At 41.2% G+C, this 17,317-nt stretch overlaps 1 protein-coding gene across 1 annotated transcript in view; it reads left to right on the top strand.

Moving 5' to 3' along the window:
* LOC138372276 (cell adhesion molecule Dscam1-like) overlaps positions 1-17,317 on the top strand; it is a 183,155-nt gene that overhangs the window by 107,054 nt on the left and 58,784 nt on the right. Inside the window, exons 14-24 of the mRNA XM_069337554.1 lie at positions 217-375; positions 1,918-2,111; positions 5,590-5,763; positions 6,229-6,463; positions 8,612-8,758; positions 9,749-9,904; positions 10,694-10,830; positions 11,653-11,827; positions 13,788-13,930; positions 15,308-15,527; positions 16,786-16,974. Coding sequence (XP_069193655.1) covers positions 217-375; positions 1,918-2,111; positions 5,590-5,763; positions 6,229-6,463; positions 8,612-8,758; positions 9,749-9,904; positions 10,694-10,830; positions 11,653-11,827; positions 13,788-13,930; positions 15,308-15,527; positions 16,786-16,974 — 1,929 coding nt within the window. The remainder of the gene's footprint in view (positions 1-216; positions 376-1,917; positions 2,112-5,589; positions 5,764-6,228; positions 6,464-8,611; positions 8,759-9,748; positions 9,905-10,693; positions 10,831-11,652; positions 11,828-13,787; positions 13,931-15,307; positions 15,528-16,785; positions 16,975-17,317) is intronic.

Here is a 17,317-nt window from a genome sequence, read left to right as displayed (position 1 = left end):
CAACACATTTTATTCTTTATGCTCAATTAGTATTAAGTTCTAGATATTAATGTTTTTCCTGCCCGAAACGCATTGCGTAATAGTGGCTTTAGGCATTGTATGTACTAGCTCTATCTATATATTGATCCATTAATGTAACATCACTTGTATGTATGTACCTTACCTGAATAAACATATTTATATATTTATTTATTATAAACTTGTGTGGTGGTACAGGAGGACTGTCGTCAGAGGCGGAGGTGCGCCTTGAGGAGGGTGGGAGGGTGTCGGTGCTGGTGATCGCCTCCACCACACGGGCCCATGCTGCTGTCTACACCTGCCAGGCCTCCAACCGCTATGGTGCCGACTCAAGAACTTTCTTCGTCAATGTTGTTGGTAAGTCAAGACTCGATGCGCTCATTTGCCTGCTCGAAAATTTCAGATCTAATAAATTTCTTCATTAGATTGCTAAGCAGGAATTAATAAAGGACAAATTGTCAATATTTTAAAATAATATTTATGGCTCTGTTGGGTAGTTCAATTAGAATATATTTGAGATGTTAAGTTCACATTTTCTTTTCTGGGTAAGGGGAAAGAAGATGCATTTAGAAATGTATGATAGCTGTACTGAAATGGAACCGAATTATGTATAGATAAATGGAATGTAGTGACCACAAGAGATAACATGTAATATTGATTAGTTTATTTCACTGTAGAAATTAAGTTTAATATAAAATGGTTTTTAAAATTTTATTTAATATGATAATTCACTCTTCAACTCTTATATAGAATATAATATATCAGGATTAATCTGAATGATATGTTGACCAGACCGCACACTAGAAGGTGAAAGGACGATGACGTTTCGGTCCGTCCTGGACCATTCTCAAGTCGATTGTGATGAGGAAAATTGATTGATGAAGATTAAGCCACCCAAAAGGTGGCACGGGCATGAATAGCCCGTAAGTGGTGGCCCTTTTGAGCCATTACCAGTATCATTAGATGATACTAGAGATCTGTGGAGGTGCGACTGCACCCTGCGTGACGGGAGATGTCTCCCCCATGGGCCCGCAGATTGATTGATTGATGAAGATTAAGCCAGTCAAAAGGTGGCACGGGCATGAATAGCCCATAAGTGGTGGCCCTTTGGAGTCATTACCAGTATCAATAGCTGATACTGGAGATCTGTGGAGGTGCGACTGCACCCTACGGAAAAGTCGTGACCTCTGTGTGTGATGAGGAAGTAGATGCAGACAATAAATAGGCAAGAGAGAGGTGAGGAGCAAGGTAAGGTGTAGTAGAGGGAATAGTAGTAGGAATAAGAACGGCAGAGGGCCTATTGGCTCATACGAGGCAGCTCCTATTATAACCACCGAATGAGAAGAAGATAGTAATAGGAATAAGAAGAGGATAGCAAGTGAACGTAAGAGAAAACAAAGAACAAAAACGAGAGAAGAGAGAAAGAAAAGGAAAGAGAAAGAAAGATAAATGGAAGGGTAAGCTTATGTTAGGTCACGTTTGTTAGAAAGATTAGAGCATTTGATTATATACTGTGAAAGGGAAGAGTGAGATACATTACCAACTCACACAGACAAATTTTCCCTAAGAACATCACTGCATATCTTTAACGCGCCACTACAAACTACCTGACTAGCTCGCCACTACAAACTACCTGACTAGCGCGCCACTCCAAACTACTAACATGTAAATGATAACTTGACTACCTCACCTAAGTAACCTTAGTACCCTAATCACTGTAAATAGTTTCAGTATGTTATTACTGTGTATGATCTCACTAGCAGTGTGTATGATTTCACTGGTGCTCAATGCTGGCCTATGTTAAATAAATGCAGCATTGTTGATCATGTTGCATACTCCCTGTTCATGTTGCATTCCACTGACCATGTCAGCAACTGCAGGATGTTTCTCCCTCTGCAGAGCGGCCGGATCCTCCGGGTCACGTACACGTAAGGGAAGTGACAAGCCGCCACGTCTCCTTGGCTTGGGCGCCACCCTTTGATGGAAACTCTCCCCTCACTCACTACCTTCTGCAACACTGGTCTGCCCATGATGCAAACCCATCACCTATTAACACCACCCTACCGCGGGACCTGACTCAAGCCACCCTGAAGGTAGGTACATGGGAACTAACAGTAGCCATGATGAAGGCAGGGAAGTACATTGTACCTGATTCAAGTTATAATGAATTAGATATTGCTGAAAGTTGCAAGGTGGCAAATACAACGAAAGGTTAAAGGTTGTGAATCACTTGTATCTCCTCAGCATCTCAACAGGATCAGAGGACTCGGCAGGCATTTCCCCTCCGGATCACCACACAGAGGTGCTGTTAAATAAAACGGGCAGCTCTATGGTCTCTGGTAGTGTCATTGACCCTTCAGCCTAATTCCTTGAGAAAGCTCATGGCACCTTTACCCAGGGACCAAATGTCTCAAAAGCTATGGGAACAGATGTTGCAGTTGCCTGTACTAGTGTGATTTTACTGCTTCCCGTATGGTTTGCTGCCCCCATGCCTGACCAACACCATAGGATACATAGGGGAGAGCCAGGGTGGATACACACGTGCAATCCCACACAGGCTGTTTGCCATTCGTCCAGAGATATATGGTGATACCATCTGGGCAAAGAACAGGATCACCAGGGTTCTGGCCCATTAACAAGGTTCTCTCTCTGCCGGGCACTGGGCTGCAGCAAGGCAGAGATGTCCTGATGTCATTGACATCATTGTATCTTGCTTGCCAATCCTTGAAGCTTATGGAATGTGTACCATGCAAACCATATCTATCAGCTTTCAACTTCTTGCAAATACACTTGTACTCAGTGTAAATTGGGGCACAAAGACAGGGGGCTACTGCAATACAGAGGGTCTCTGGATCTAGACATGTGCTTGTTGTAGACACAGGTACTGCTAAAATGTCCTCTGCATGGGGACACTAATAATAGGGATCCCCACTACATGGGGGATCTAAGGCAAGCTTTCCCTATTGTGATAGTGAAGCATGGAGCACGTCTTATGCTTTTTTCTCCACAGGGCTGTCCCAGCTGGCCTGTTTGATGTTTGCTGGGTCTGATCTGGGTGTTGGGGGTGGCAAGAGCATCCCACTGATTGGAAAAATTCAATGAAGGCAGGATTGTGTATCCTTGCAGAATCACCAAGCTAGTCTCGTAATATTTCTTTTACAAAATTGCTCAGTGTAGTTCAATGGGAGCCCCATGTACCTGTGGGAGTTTTAAAATCTCAGGCTGTACACTACTTCATCATATGATGTGCAGTCATAGCATAATTACTCAGCCCATCATAGGTGATGCACAACCAAAGAGTTAAACAAAGAGGTGTGGGAGGGAAGGATGGGAGTGGAAGAATGGTTTGTCATTGGGCTATAGACCTGTCATTCTCTGAAGCATTATTAAGGCCACTCAAGTGCTTACTAACCAACCAGCAACTAAACTTCAATCCAGACACATAGTCCAGGCCTAACGTAAGTGCTCTGTATTTTTTGCAAATAAATGGGTTATACTTGTCGATGTACCTATGTGTAGCAGTGTTCAAATGTCCAGATGGATCTGTTATGTTGGTCTCCTTTTTCACGTGTCACTGGCAGCTACTTAACGTAATTTATTACCCATTTTCCAGTTAAAATACCACTTATCATTGCCACTTTTATTGTCATTTTATAATTGCTACATAAACATCCTATTCCCAATGATACAGTTTCTATCCCAATTTTAACATCACTGTCACGAAAAACACAGTACAGTTGTACACAATGTTGAACAAACCACACACTAGAAGGTGAAGGGATGACGATGTTTCGGTCCGTCCTGGACCATTCTCAAGTCGATTCAAACCTATCGACTTAAGAATGGTCCAGGACGGACCGAAACATCGTCATCCCTTCACCTTCTAGTGTGTGGTCTGTTCAACATTCTTCAGCCACGTTACTGTGTCTGATCGCCTGTACAGTTGTATACACTTCAAATCTAGAATGCCATAGAGACATGCAATGCCCATACCATTTCACTGGACCTTTGACAACCTGGTACTAATTTTTTTTTCTCCAGACCTCATACTGCTTCCCGGTGACCTTAACAATCTGTAACTCGTAACTGTAACTGGTGTCTCAAATGTATTGACTGAAACACACACAACAAATATGCTCTGTAATGCCAACAGCTCTACAACGATGGTCAGGTGTGTGTTTAGTGGAAGGTTTGTATGTTATGGAACCTGGTTTGTATGTACTAGTAATCTTTCCAACAAGGAAAGGTTTTCTTTGCTGCTTTGTTATATTACTATACAAAATGAGCTGGTGCTTAAGCAATATGAAAGTATTTAAATAACTATTGGCTAGTCTAAAGTGATGATAGTTATTAATACCTCTATACTGTACTTAAAATGATCTGTACAGCAACACTTTCCATACGGCTAACATTCAATACCCGATGGTCCGAGTGGTTGGGTACCATTCCTCTCCTCAATCCTCATTCCTTCCAGGTGCCACATAATCATACCAAGCACTTTCTCATGATAATTACCTTCTCTCGCTAGTCCATCCACTTGGACTGGTCAGGGAGTGATGGCCTGGTTTCCAGCAGTCAGGGGCTCAATTTCAATGGTCAAAGTGATTGGGCACAGTTCCTTAAATCCTTCCTGCTATTCTAGTTTCCTCCTGTCATCACATCAATCCAGGCCTTCAAGAAGAACTGGATAAAATAAGTGCTTGGAGCACCACTTGGCAAATGGAATTTAATGTGAATAAATGCCATGTAATGGAATGTAGAATAGGAGAAAACAGACCACACACAACCCACAAATTAAGTAAAAACACTGAAAAGAAAAATTATGGTAAATACAAATCTAGAGATGGTTTTAAATAGGAAACTGTCACCCGAGGACAACCTAAAGAAAATTGTGCGAGGAGCCTATGCTATGCTTTTCAATTTCAGAATTACTTGAAGCACATAAACAAACTGGAAAAGGTGCAAAGTCATGCAACTAAATGGCTTCCAGAACTGAAAGACAGGAGCTACAAGGAGAGGTTAGAGACATTATATATGCCAAAACTAGAAGGTAGAAGAAAGAGGCGATGTCACTGACTGCTTACAAAATAGTAACATGAATTAACAAAATTGATAAGGGAGAATTCCTGAGACTTGGAACTTCATGAAAAAGGTAATAGATTTAAGCTAACTAAACAAAGCTGCTGAAGAAATATAAGAAAATTCCCCTTCACAAACGGTGGTAGACGGTTGGAACGGGTAAAGTGAAGTAGTGGTGGAGGCCAAAACCGTCAGTAGTTTCAGAGGGATGTGTGATAGTACTGGGAAGACGGGACACCACAAGCATTGTTCTCATCCTGTAACTACACTTGGGGTAATAACACTTAGCATGTTAAAGGGATGTAATTACCTATGTAGTCATGCTGGTTTAGTATTTTCTCCTATAAATTGCCTTACCTCACCTTAAATGTTAGGCTCCTGTGCTCCAGGTTGTAGCAGATATTAGTACTTTAGCAGACAGTGAACCTACAATATTAGCATAAATTTTATGAAGTGTAAAAGGAGCTTGACAAATATATTTCTATCTTGTAGGGTTTGTCTCCAGGACGTGCCTACCATGTGCAGGTGTTGGCTGTGAATGCCAGGGGGTCGTCACCCCCTTCGCCCACCCTTAGCATCACCACGCTACAGGAGCCGCCCACAGCCCCACCTACACGCCTCCGAGCCCACGCCCGTCAGCAGGCTACTATCACCCTCACCTGGCAGGTAACTATTATCATGCCCCAGCAACTGGGTGTACCACACAAAGATAATACCACTTAGCACAGTTATAACTGTTTAATCTGTATGATATGATCTAGGAGTGGTAAAGTTTGACAGTAAGTCTAGCCAATTCAACTGAATTGGGGTGAGATGTTCTGGAATTTTAAACTATGAATTTGCATGCTTTCTCAGTAAGAGCATGGGCCACAAGTCTAGATGGGGTTGTCAAGTCTATAAGAATAGTGTTCATTACTCATATAGAAATATAGAATATTTTTACTTAAGAGTTTATGAAGAAATATAGAATATTTTTACTTAAGAGTTTATGAATTATCTCAAATGTAGTTTAGATATGTATAAGAGTTTAGTTAGTATAAATAGCTGTATGTTTTTCTCAGTTCTTGATGTTATTTTGTTTCTGTCCACATTGACGTATTGGGTCTGCACAACTAACTCTTCCTCGCCAAGGCTCCAGCAGCGCACTTGAGTCCAGGCGAGGTGACCGGATATCAGGTTGGCTACCAGGAAGTGGAGCTTGGCGAGGAGGGGGAGTACCGCTGGAGGAGTGCCCGAGGTGGAGCCATGACAGCAGAAATCATGGCTCTTAAACACTACACGGCCTACAGAATCACCGTCAGGGCTGTCAACCAGGTGGGCGCGGGCCCTCCTGCACAACCTGTCATTGTTACCACTAGTCAGGGAGGTTAGTCACACCTTTTCTGTCATGCATTGTTCTGTTAAAGACTGCTGTTTTCCACAACATACATATTGTTAAATGCCCAAGTTACATGCACTAGGCTGAGAACATTGAGGACTTAAAGAAGTGACTTAAAATGGGCAGAGGAAAATGGAAATTATACGGAACCATCGCGTGTATTATGCCGTAAAATGTTATGAAGACAATAAAATTCATACTTCATTACCTCTTAGTCACTGGACTCTAGTTTACAATGCTGCCGAGTCCTCTCTGCTTCCTGTAGCTCAGCTGGCCTACAGTGTCAATTTCTACTCATGCCTCATTAGATTTTCACTTACACTTCAAAGGCGGTTTGCACAGTGTTAATGCTGCATACTAGCATGCCACAATCACTTTCTGGGTTTGTTCATTCTAGCAGTGTTACATAGTGTTGCTCAGGTAATGAACATGGGGCCAGCCCTCCACTGCCCCTTGTGAAACCCCAGAGAATGACTGTCATAGATTACATCTTAAAACAAATCGTCACTAACAGCTTATATCACTACTTTTATGCTCTTTATCAGTCTTTGCATCAAGCAATGTTAATAAAAAGCTCTTCACAACACACTTCATTACACATGCTTATCACAGTACACACACTTCACAAAACTTAACACATGCTCCCCACAAGTGCACGCGCCTCACAAGTGCACGCGCCTCACAAGTGCACGCGCCTCACAAGTGCACGCGCCTCACAAGTGCACGCGCCTCACAAGTGCACGCGCCTCACAAGTGCACGCGCCTCACAAGTGCACGCGCCTCACAAGTGCATGCGCCTCACAAGTGCACGCGCCTCACAAGTGCACGCGCCTCACAAGTGCACGCGCCTCACAAGTGCACGCGCCTCACAAGTGCACGCGCCTCACAAGTGCACGCGCCTCACAAGTGCACGCGCCTCACAAGTGCATGCGCCTCACAAGTGCACACGCCTCACAAGTGCACATGCCTCACAAGTGCACGCACCTCACAAGTGCACGTGCCTCACAAGTGCACGTGCCTCACAAGTGCACGCGCCTCACAAGTGCACGCGCCTCACAAGTGCACGCACCTCACAAGTGCACGTGCCTCACAAGTGCACGCGCCTCACAAGTGCACGCGCCTCACAAGTGCATGCGCCTCACAAGTGCATGCGCCTCACAAGTGCACGCGCCTCACAAGTGCACGTGCCTCACAAGTGCACGCGCCTCACAAGTGCACGCGCCTCACAAGTGCACACGCCTCACAAGTGCACGTGCCTCACAAGTGCACGTGCCTCACAAGTGCACGCACCTCACAAGTGCATGCGCCTCACAAGTGCACGCTGATCCTAGTGAGACAGTGTAACAGTGGTCTGTTCTGACCTTTATCCATCAAATTCAACTATTGGTCCTGTTTTCAAAGAATTTCTGTTGCTTAAGTCAACAGATTACCAATGCCGTGTTTCTGTACTTTAGGCAATACGTTTGTGGAGTTTTATCAAAGGCCTTTCTTAAAGTTTAGAGAAATGATGTCTGATTGCACCTTAGAGTCCCAGTTGTGTATCACATTAAAAAATAATTTGTAGGTTTGTTAATCATTATACGTTGTGTAAACAGTGTTGGGTGTATGCTGTATACATGAATTCTACATTGGTTTCAGATGCTTCTGCAAGTACAGATGATGATCTGATCATTTTATGCTTTTGCTTACTTTCCTAACTACTGATCGTAATATTGACATTACGTTTTCTATTTCTAGTTGATTTTGTAATCTCAATGTAGAACTCAGTGGTCTTCACAAAAGGGAGTAATCTATGAATGTGATAAATCTTGATTATTTTCTTCATAATGTTTCTCGTATATTAAGGACTCTAATTTTAATGATTTTAATGATGAAGTTTAATGGAACCTAATTTTATTAGAATTTGCATATTCAAGCATTTAAATATTATTTTGTTTCTTCATTACAGATACTAGACTTACACTTGAAAGCCTATGTATTGTGTATCATGTTATATACATAATTCTGACATCTTCCAGGCAGTCATTGTTTCTAAATTGATTTTAATAATTATGTAACTAATAACTTGTCAAACTTAATCCACTTGATCTACCACTTTAAAGCATCTTGGTATATTTTTTTTCCTGTGTGTCCCAGTACCGTCAGTGCCCCCGGAGAACGTCAAGTGTGACCCTTTGTCCTCTCAGGCTGTCAGGGTCCGCTGGAACCCCCTCCCCCTCAACCTCTCCAATGGTCCCGTTCAGGGCTACAAGGTCTTCTACAAGAGGACCTCAAACATTGAAGGTAGTGGGGGAAGATGTCTCCTGGTTCGTCTCCTATGGTTAAGAGTCTTGAATGTAGATAATGCATGTCCTTTTCAGTTTCAAAATACTGTACAGTATTAACTTTTGTTTGTAGGTGCAGGCGTGTAATGCATCATAAAACTTAAAAATAAAAATTATTTACTGTAAAACATAGAAAACATTTACTGTATAACATATTAGATGGTATTAAACATTGCCATAAAACTGTTGAATGCATTAATTAAACAGCTGGAGGCACAAAAGGACTGGGTTTGGGTTGGCCCCCATTACTCCAATTTAAATGTGACTATCTTCTGTGTCAAACCCCACAAAGTTGGTGAGTTGAACTGGCTCAAAACCTCTAAAAATAATAAAATTACTTTTTCTTACTTCTGTATATCGTAAAACATTATTCACCAATCTCGGCAAAATGTTAATAAATTCCCCTTAAATATTTTGTCTGTCTCCCCAAATCCTTTTTTTTTTTTCTATTATCAGGTTTAGTTCCTTCAGTCTTTCCATATCCCATCCCTCTAAATTTTGGGACGAGCATCGTAGCACCTCTGAACATTTTGTTCAGTTTCCTTGGGTGTTTTGCCCATTGTAATGCCATAAATATTGACGGATGTCATGGGAAGTACTAGGTCGACCCAGGTACCAGCGAGTCATTTACTGCCTCATATATTGCAAACATGTGTCCAGGCCTAGAGAATGGTACAACAGTGAGCAGAGTGTCTCAGTTGTTTCTACTGTTGGCATGGAACACAAATTTTTAATTTACTGTATATGTTGTATATTTGATACCTTGAAAATGTGACAATGTGACACTGGTATAATTGGCTGATTATGAAGATAAGGCCCCCCTTCCCCCCCCAACTCCATTAAGTCCAACATCAAATTAAACCATTAGCAAAGAATGCCAGTGTTTCTGAACAAAGCATCAGAGATACACACACCTCCCATCTAACTAACCTCTTGACTTCAACTATAGGATCTAATGCAGTGGAGATAAAGCGAACGACCAACTTGGAGACCAATCTGCAGGGCCTGGGGCGCTTCACTAACTACAGCGTGAGGGTGTTGGCCTTCACAGCGGCGGGCGATGGAGTTGTGTCCATGCCGGTACTCTGTTCCACTCTGCAGGATGGTAAGCACACCTCTGCTTTCACTGAAGATTTGTGCCTCAGTAAATACTGACTTCTAATTACCTAAGTTTAGGTACAGGATGAGAGCTATACTCGTGGTGTCCTGTCTTCCCAGTACTGTCATATAATGCTTTGAAACTTTTTTCAGAGGTGAAGAAACCACCAACTGGTTTCTTCACCAGGAGGCTTCTCACCAGTTAGGGCTTCCATACTACTGAGAAAGACTGGGTGTTTACCATCTTTATATTTTGTGTTGTGTAGGTTATCTTGAGAAGATTTCGGGGCTTTAGTGTCCCCGCGGCCCGGTCCTCGACCATGCCTCCACCCCCAGGAAGCAGCCCGTGACAGCTGACTAACACCCAGGTACCTATTTTACTGCTAGGTAACAGGGGCATAGGGTGAAAGAAACTGCCCATTGTTTTTCGCCGGCGCCCGGGATCGAACCCAGGATCACAAGTCCAGTGTGCTGTCCGCTCGACCAACCGGTGTATATTTTAATTTTAGCATAAATACGTATGGAATACATTAGTAATCATGCTTTTCCAGAGTCATGAAGGATTAAAACATAAGAGGTAAGGAGAGCTCTGCGTGCTTGGTCCGGGTACTGGCTTCACATTTGTCCTCGGGTTCCACATGCACACTTTGTTTAACTTCCACAGCTGTACATGCACTGTTTCAATTTGTATTACTATACCTACCGTCCTCTGTTCACATGGCGCTCCTCTCTCCAACAACACTTCTTTAACCTGGTACTTGAATTCCTGATTGTTATTCTTGTATCGTCTTTGCAGTTCCTGGGGCACCACCAGCAATCCAGGCCCTTCCCACTGGTCGAGAAACAGTCATGGTATCCTGGCTCCCTCCAGCCCGCCCTAATGGTGTCCTAACACACTATACACTCTACTACCGTCCACTTAATGCCCCTCAGGTAAGCCCCACTCATCGCATCTCATATGACCTCCAGTTAATGGGAAGCCATACTGTAACCCTCTCGAGTGACCTCCAGTTAACGGTAGAGCATATTATAACCTGTCCTGTATATATTAAATGTAAAACTGGACAAAAATAATTATTTAGAAATTAAACATATTTGGAATGAAATGGTTTCTTATTAGAAAAATTGCAGTTTCATAGTTTCTATTATTTCTTGAGTATAAACAGCACACAGACTGAGAAACATGAGTAAACTCCTTAATTTAAAAATAAAGTTCACTTTTATAATGAAGGTGTAAGAAGAGTTTTGGTCAGTCTCTTAAGAACAGTATTTTATTTATAATGCCTTGAAGACAGGTTACATGGTTACTCTTTCTATAATAATACTAAAACAGCTTTCATTATAACTATTTCTGTACTCGTGAAATTTTATTATTAAGAGTATTTATATTTCGTAAGAGCTTTAATTTGTGGGTTTATGACATGTTGGGCATGTCCCGACCTGGTATTACCTTGTTATCATGTAACCATGGTAACAAGGTATTATTTATATAAAGAAACATTTTCATGATTCATTACATTAATTAATATTCCAATATAGGTTTTAACCAGAAATACAAATGAGCATATTTTGTTAGGTATTTACATTTACAGGTATAAACCTTGTATGGGTATACTCTGTTGATAGTTGCCTCTTTAACCTTCATGAAATTCCCTCCCTTTTTCTGTATTTGTTGACTGTGTGCACACGTGTGCGTGTAGACTCTATCTTGTTTGTAAGATTTACAAAGGCTTGTAACACCTGCCGCGTTCACAGGCCACAAGGAGTATGGTAGTGGCGGCTGATAATGGTGCTGCGCTATGGGCGGAATTAAGCAGGGAGGTGGGGGCCCTGGACGCTCACGCCCGCTATGAGTTCTGGGTCACCGCCTCCACCCGGGTGGGTGAAGGTGCCTCCTCCGCCATCATATCCAAGACCCCTTCCTCTACAGGTAATGTACTTTTATCATCACCAGAGCCAAGTTATTTTTAAGAGTCGAGTGCCAAATTCACTTTGTTTCCATTGCAGGACCCCTGCAACACTTACAGCAGAGTTTATATGACCAGGACCACAGTAGCACATTCAGCAGTGTGCTTACATGGTTAGGATCACTGTACAACACACAGTATTGTGTTTATATAGTTAGGACCACTGAAATACACACAGCCAGGCATGTAGGACATGGTAGTGCAGTCATCAGAAGGATAAACCCTTAGTGCAAACTGCATATATCAGAGGATGACAACATGGTGACAATCAGTGTCCTTCAAGCCTGGTATATAATCATTTTTACATTACAATTAAGACTAATAATTTTTCTTGAAGTTTTATTATTGAAATGGGAATATAAAATATTTGACACATAATTGTGAATACTGTACTAGTAAATTGTATATGTAGATAATAGATGTAAACAAAGTTCTCTGACAGCAGCTTTATTGCTAACTTGTGAGAAAATGTGGAACTATGAGGAAGTGAAAATGAATTCATTATGATTACTTATTTCTTTTAAAGCAGACAACCTCACCAGATGTGGGTGTTTTTTGTACTAGGAAACATGCATGCATACCTAGTCATGACTGCTCATTCTCATGGGCTTGGGTGGCATCAGCCTGTACATTAATAGGAGTCATCAGATATCACTGAGCCAGTCCTACTTAATGAGGCATGGAGGTCAATCCCAACCACTCTATGGCACTCGCCATATAATCACAATTCACAATTGAAAGTTGAGAGGCTAACTGCACAACCTATTCTCATTATAGCACTTCAAATTTTGAAATACCCTTTACCTAAGGCCAGAAACTGATGTACAAGAAAATGGTAGTGGCTTGTGAAATTGACATAATGTCCAGTTTTCTGTTTGTGGGGTCCTCTGGTAGGTTAGACATCATTACATTCATTACACTTCATTGCAGCTAATCAGCATAAAAAAAAATCCAGTTTCTGATCGATTCTCACCATATTTACATAGTGTGCACAGCTGTCTGTTCTACAATCCCTCTAGAATGGATTATTCATAAATCCTAAACATTTGGAGTTGTACATTATTTTTTCTAAATTTGGCGCCTATTTTCAAATGCCATATTGACGATTTTGTTTACAATAAACTGTACTGAAATCCTATATTCTAAATTTATGAAAATGAAGATCACATGTTATTCTGAGAGCATAACACCAAATAAACAATTGGTTATACGTATTTTATATTTTTTCAGCTGATTTCAAAATCTAAAGTTTTCAATATTCCATTTTAGAATTATTTTAGATTTTCTTGTTTTTGAAGTTACATTGGTGATCATTTTGACAAAAGTTGAAGCATTTGCTAGTAGATTATGCACACAAAATTTGAAAGCATTTGTGCAAGTTTCAGAAACTTGGTAATATGCCCAATTGCCTATGTTTGTATGAATTGTGCAGTCTAAGGGTTAAGGTGCTTCAGATTCTTCAAAAAATATTATATTTGTTTTGCATTTTAGGGAAATGTATCATCTGCTTTTGAAGAAATGGAAAAACTGCAAAACTTAAACAAATATTATATAGAAGTGTATATTATAGTATAATATTATATCCCTGCATCTGCTGTAGTCATACAACTAAGGGTACATTAAACCCACAGGGATATATACTGTTTGTACAAAGAGGTGTACCATGCTCTCATTTTATATATATTGAAGGCAAAAAACGTATTTTCTAGTTGGTTAGTAAACGAGTGTCTCGGCTATAATAATGATAGACCTTCATAATTAAATAATTTTAATAAAAGGGATATACACAGTTTATTTTAGTTCAGAACTAAAGCATTCTGGGATACACAAGTAACAGCAGCTGGCAGCAACAGTCAAATAAAATTGCAGACTGGTCAGTAACCTAGTGTGTTGACTTTAATAACCCTAATATGTTTTGTCTAGTGGCAGCCAGGATCAGGTCATTCGGGCAGGTGGTGGAGGTGCAGGCAGGGTCGTCTTTGACACTGCCTTGTGCTGTGGTAGGCACTCCACCGCCAGCTGTCACCTGGACTCACCGAGGACGTGACAACATTCCCCAGGCACAGGTACGTGTTTGTGTGGTTACCTAAGTGTAGTTACAGAATGAGAGCTATGCTCATGATGTCCCATTTTCCCAGCACTGTCGTATAAAGCTTTGTAACTACTGAATGTTTTGGCCTCCACCACCACCTCACTTAAATTGTTCCAACTGTCTACCACTCTGTTTGCCAAAGAATACTGACATTTTTTGGAGCAACTTTGTTTCCTTAGCTTAAATCTGTGACCTCTTGTTCTTGAGGTTGCCGCTTTCAGGAATTCCTTTGCCAGTTTTGTAACATCCAGTTATTTTGCAAGTGGTGATCCTATCGCCTGTTTTTCTTTTATCTTCCAGCTTTGGCATATTTAATGCCTTTAACCTCTCTTTATAGTTTTTCAGTTTTGGAGGCCATTTTGTAGCATTCCTTTGCACCTTTTCCAGTTTACTGATGTGCTTCTTGATTCATGGGTACCTTACAACTGCTGCATATACTGGTTTTGGACTCACAAGTCATGAACAGTTTCTTTAGTATTTCACCATCCATGTAACTAGGTGATTCTGAAGGTAGGAAGTGTAGCATATGCTTCTCGCACAATGTCCTTTGTGTTCCTCTGGTGACAATCTGAAAAACAGATTGTCACCAGAGGAACTGGTGTCACAAAACAGTTTCTGAAACAGTCTTTTGTGTGGGATTCTGTCAAGATATTTTTTTTAGGTCCAGATAGTTGACCCAACCACCTCTTTCCTGTAGAATGTCTGTAGCTCTGTCATAAAAACTAAGTAGATATATTACACAGGATCTACCTGTTAGAAAACATAATGTCTGTCTTATATCATTACTCTCCAGGCAAGAGCTAGCGGATCTCTTTGAACATCCGTGTATAAACAATATGGTGTCTGATGTCACAACTGTGTGTATAGCATTTATATATTTATATGTGTATCTGATGACCCTGTAAGTCCACATCACATATTATCCTGTTTCATATAACATCTCGTTCCTGATCAAAGAACACTTATCATAATCAATTGCAGATTCATCAAAGAAGCTTATTCGCTGATAGCCTATTTATAATATCAAAAGTCATTATTAGGGCCACTTTAATATGAACTTCCTCATTATAAGAACCTATGTATGGTGCTTCAGTCTCCCTGGCTTGGTGCCTTCTTTTGATACTTTTAATTACTTCAGAGCCTATTCATCATATAAGCATATTTATATATGAATTAGCCTTTTCATAAAAAAATCATGACGCCATAAAAGTCTATCCATAATGAATCTATTCATAATAAAACTCCACATCATAAAACCTCTTCTTCATAAAATAATTTAATCTCCATAAGTGCCTGTGATAATTGGCAAAGTTGGAGGTGTATTGGGAACACTGTCATTTCCTTGTGACAGACACTGCCAGACAACTCCCTGCACATGTCGGTGGTGGGGGCAGATGCTGCTGGCAACTACACTTGTCACACCCACAATCCTAGTGGGCGTGACGAGGCCACCTGGGTGGTGCAGGTGATTCAGACTCCGCCTCCGCCCACACTGAGAGTCCAGTATGCCACGGAGACAGCCATACACCTGTCCTGGGATCCACCTGCGGATGGTGGCAAGGCCATTACAGGTGAATGACCACTAGTTGTAATTCAGCTTCATATTACTGTTATTTTGGTTAAAATGTGGGCAACTTCATTACTTATATTGATGGATAATGTCTGTCAGTACAATGTCAACCAATACATGTTTGAATATATAATTATATACAGGAGTCAATATGTAGCATAATTCACTGGTCTCACCTATGTGACTAGTAATGTTGTATTTGATAAAAAGTTTCAACAAAAATGGTTTAGGAAATTGACATAGGCTAAGTTAGGTACTGCAATCTTGTCTAGGTGATATTTGCCTTTTATCACAATATTTAGTATTTAGCTCTTAACATGTAGAAGACTGTTGTGGTTTGTACAACACATGAGGCATTTGTGGGTAGTGTTCCACTTATGGTAACTAACTAGATAAATCCAACAAGGAACAACTTCCAAGCCAGGGATTATTTTATATTTATTTATTTATAAATTCAAGAGTTCTTACGTTCTTGTAAAGCCACTAGCACTCACAGCATTTGGGGCAGATCCTTAATTCTAATTTTTTCCCTGGAATATGACAATGCCAAATCATTTAACAACCAGGTACCCATTCACTGCTGGGTGAACAGAGGCTACAGTTAAGTCTTGGTGCCTGGTCAATCCTCCTCGGCCAGGATACGAACCCAGGCCAAAGCGCTCGTGAAGTGCTGGGCGAGTGCTTTACCACTGTGCCATGGGGATCAGTTGGGAGAGTTGGGTTAGGGAGTTCAAATAAATATATTGAATTATAACATGGTATACTAGATGCAGTGTGTAGGGCAAGCATGTCAGACATGCGGCCATTTGCAAGCACACCTGCGGGCCACACAAAGTATACTGTAATTTGGTCATTAAACAACCAAAATTGCAGTTTTTTATAATTTAAATTTTTATTAAAGACTTCAATTCGTTGTTGTGTGTAGCCCTAATGACAACACAGATGTGACCCATATGGCCCTCGGGCGACCCTCGGTTTGACATGCCTGGTACTGTATTGAGTTATATATTTAGTTTACAAACAGTAATCTGGATGTGTGAAAACAAAAGTCATTACATGTTAAAAGATGGATATAGTTTGTGTTCATTTAATATCTTAGTTCTAAAATTAAAATTGTGATTTTTTTTATGGAAGTATGTACAGTATATTGATAAAGTACTGTAAAGGAAATGCTAAAACGTATAATTGAGGAATCGGTACATAATTATATATGTTAATGAGAAGTACAGTAGTGTAACGTCCTTTATGCCTATCTGCAGGTTACGTCATACGGTACAGCCTGGAGGAGGAGGCGGCATGGGTGGAGGAGGTGGTGGAGCCAGGAGAGGCGACCTACAGCCTGCAGCAGCTGCGATGTGGCTCCACCTACCGCCTGCAGGTGGCAGCCATCAACCTGGTGGGGCGCGGAGAAGCCTCCCGCACCGTCAACACCAGGACCCGAGGCGCTGGTTGGTGCTTTATGCCTACTTGTATTTCAGTTCCTGTTGTCGATGACTGTAAGCCTGTACTAGACTGATTGAGATACCCGTAGGTCAGCTACTGACCCTCCCCAGGATGTAACCCACAGCAGTTGCCTAACTCCCAGGCACCTATTGACTGCTAGATAAACAGAGGCATTGGTTATAGGAAACTTGCCCAACTTTCACTGTCTTGGCCAGGGGAATGAACCCAGGTTCCTAGGTTGATCCAGGGGTGTCGATTACTGTGCATCAGAGCTCATTTTCATTACCATTTACATTTAATTAACAAAATTATCGTTATCTTATCAAAAGACATTGATTTTCATTAGTT

The sequence above is a fragment of the Procambarus clarkii genome, chromosome 38 (assembly GCF_040958095.1).
Source record: "Procambarus clarkii isolate CNS0578487 chromosome 38, FALCON_Pclarkii_2.0, whole genome shotgun sequence".
NCBI classification, from domain to species: Eukaryota; Metazoa; Arthropoda; class Malacostraca; order Decapoda; family Cambaridae; genus Procambarus; species Procambarus clarkii.
Note: the sequence above shows the minus strand (reverse complement) of the source record. Positions and strands in the feature narration are given on the sequence as shown.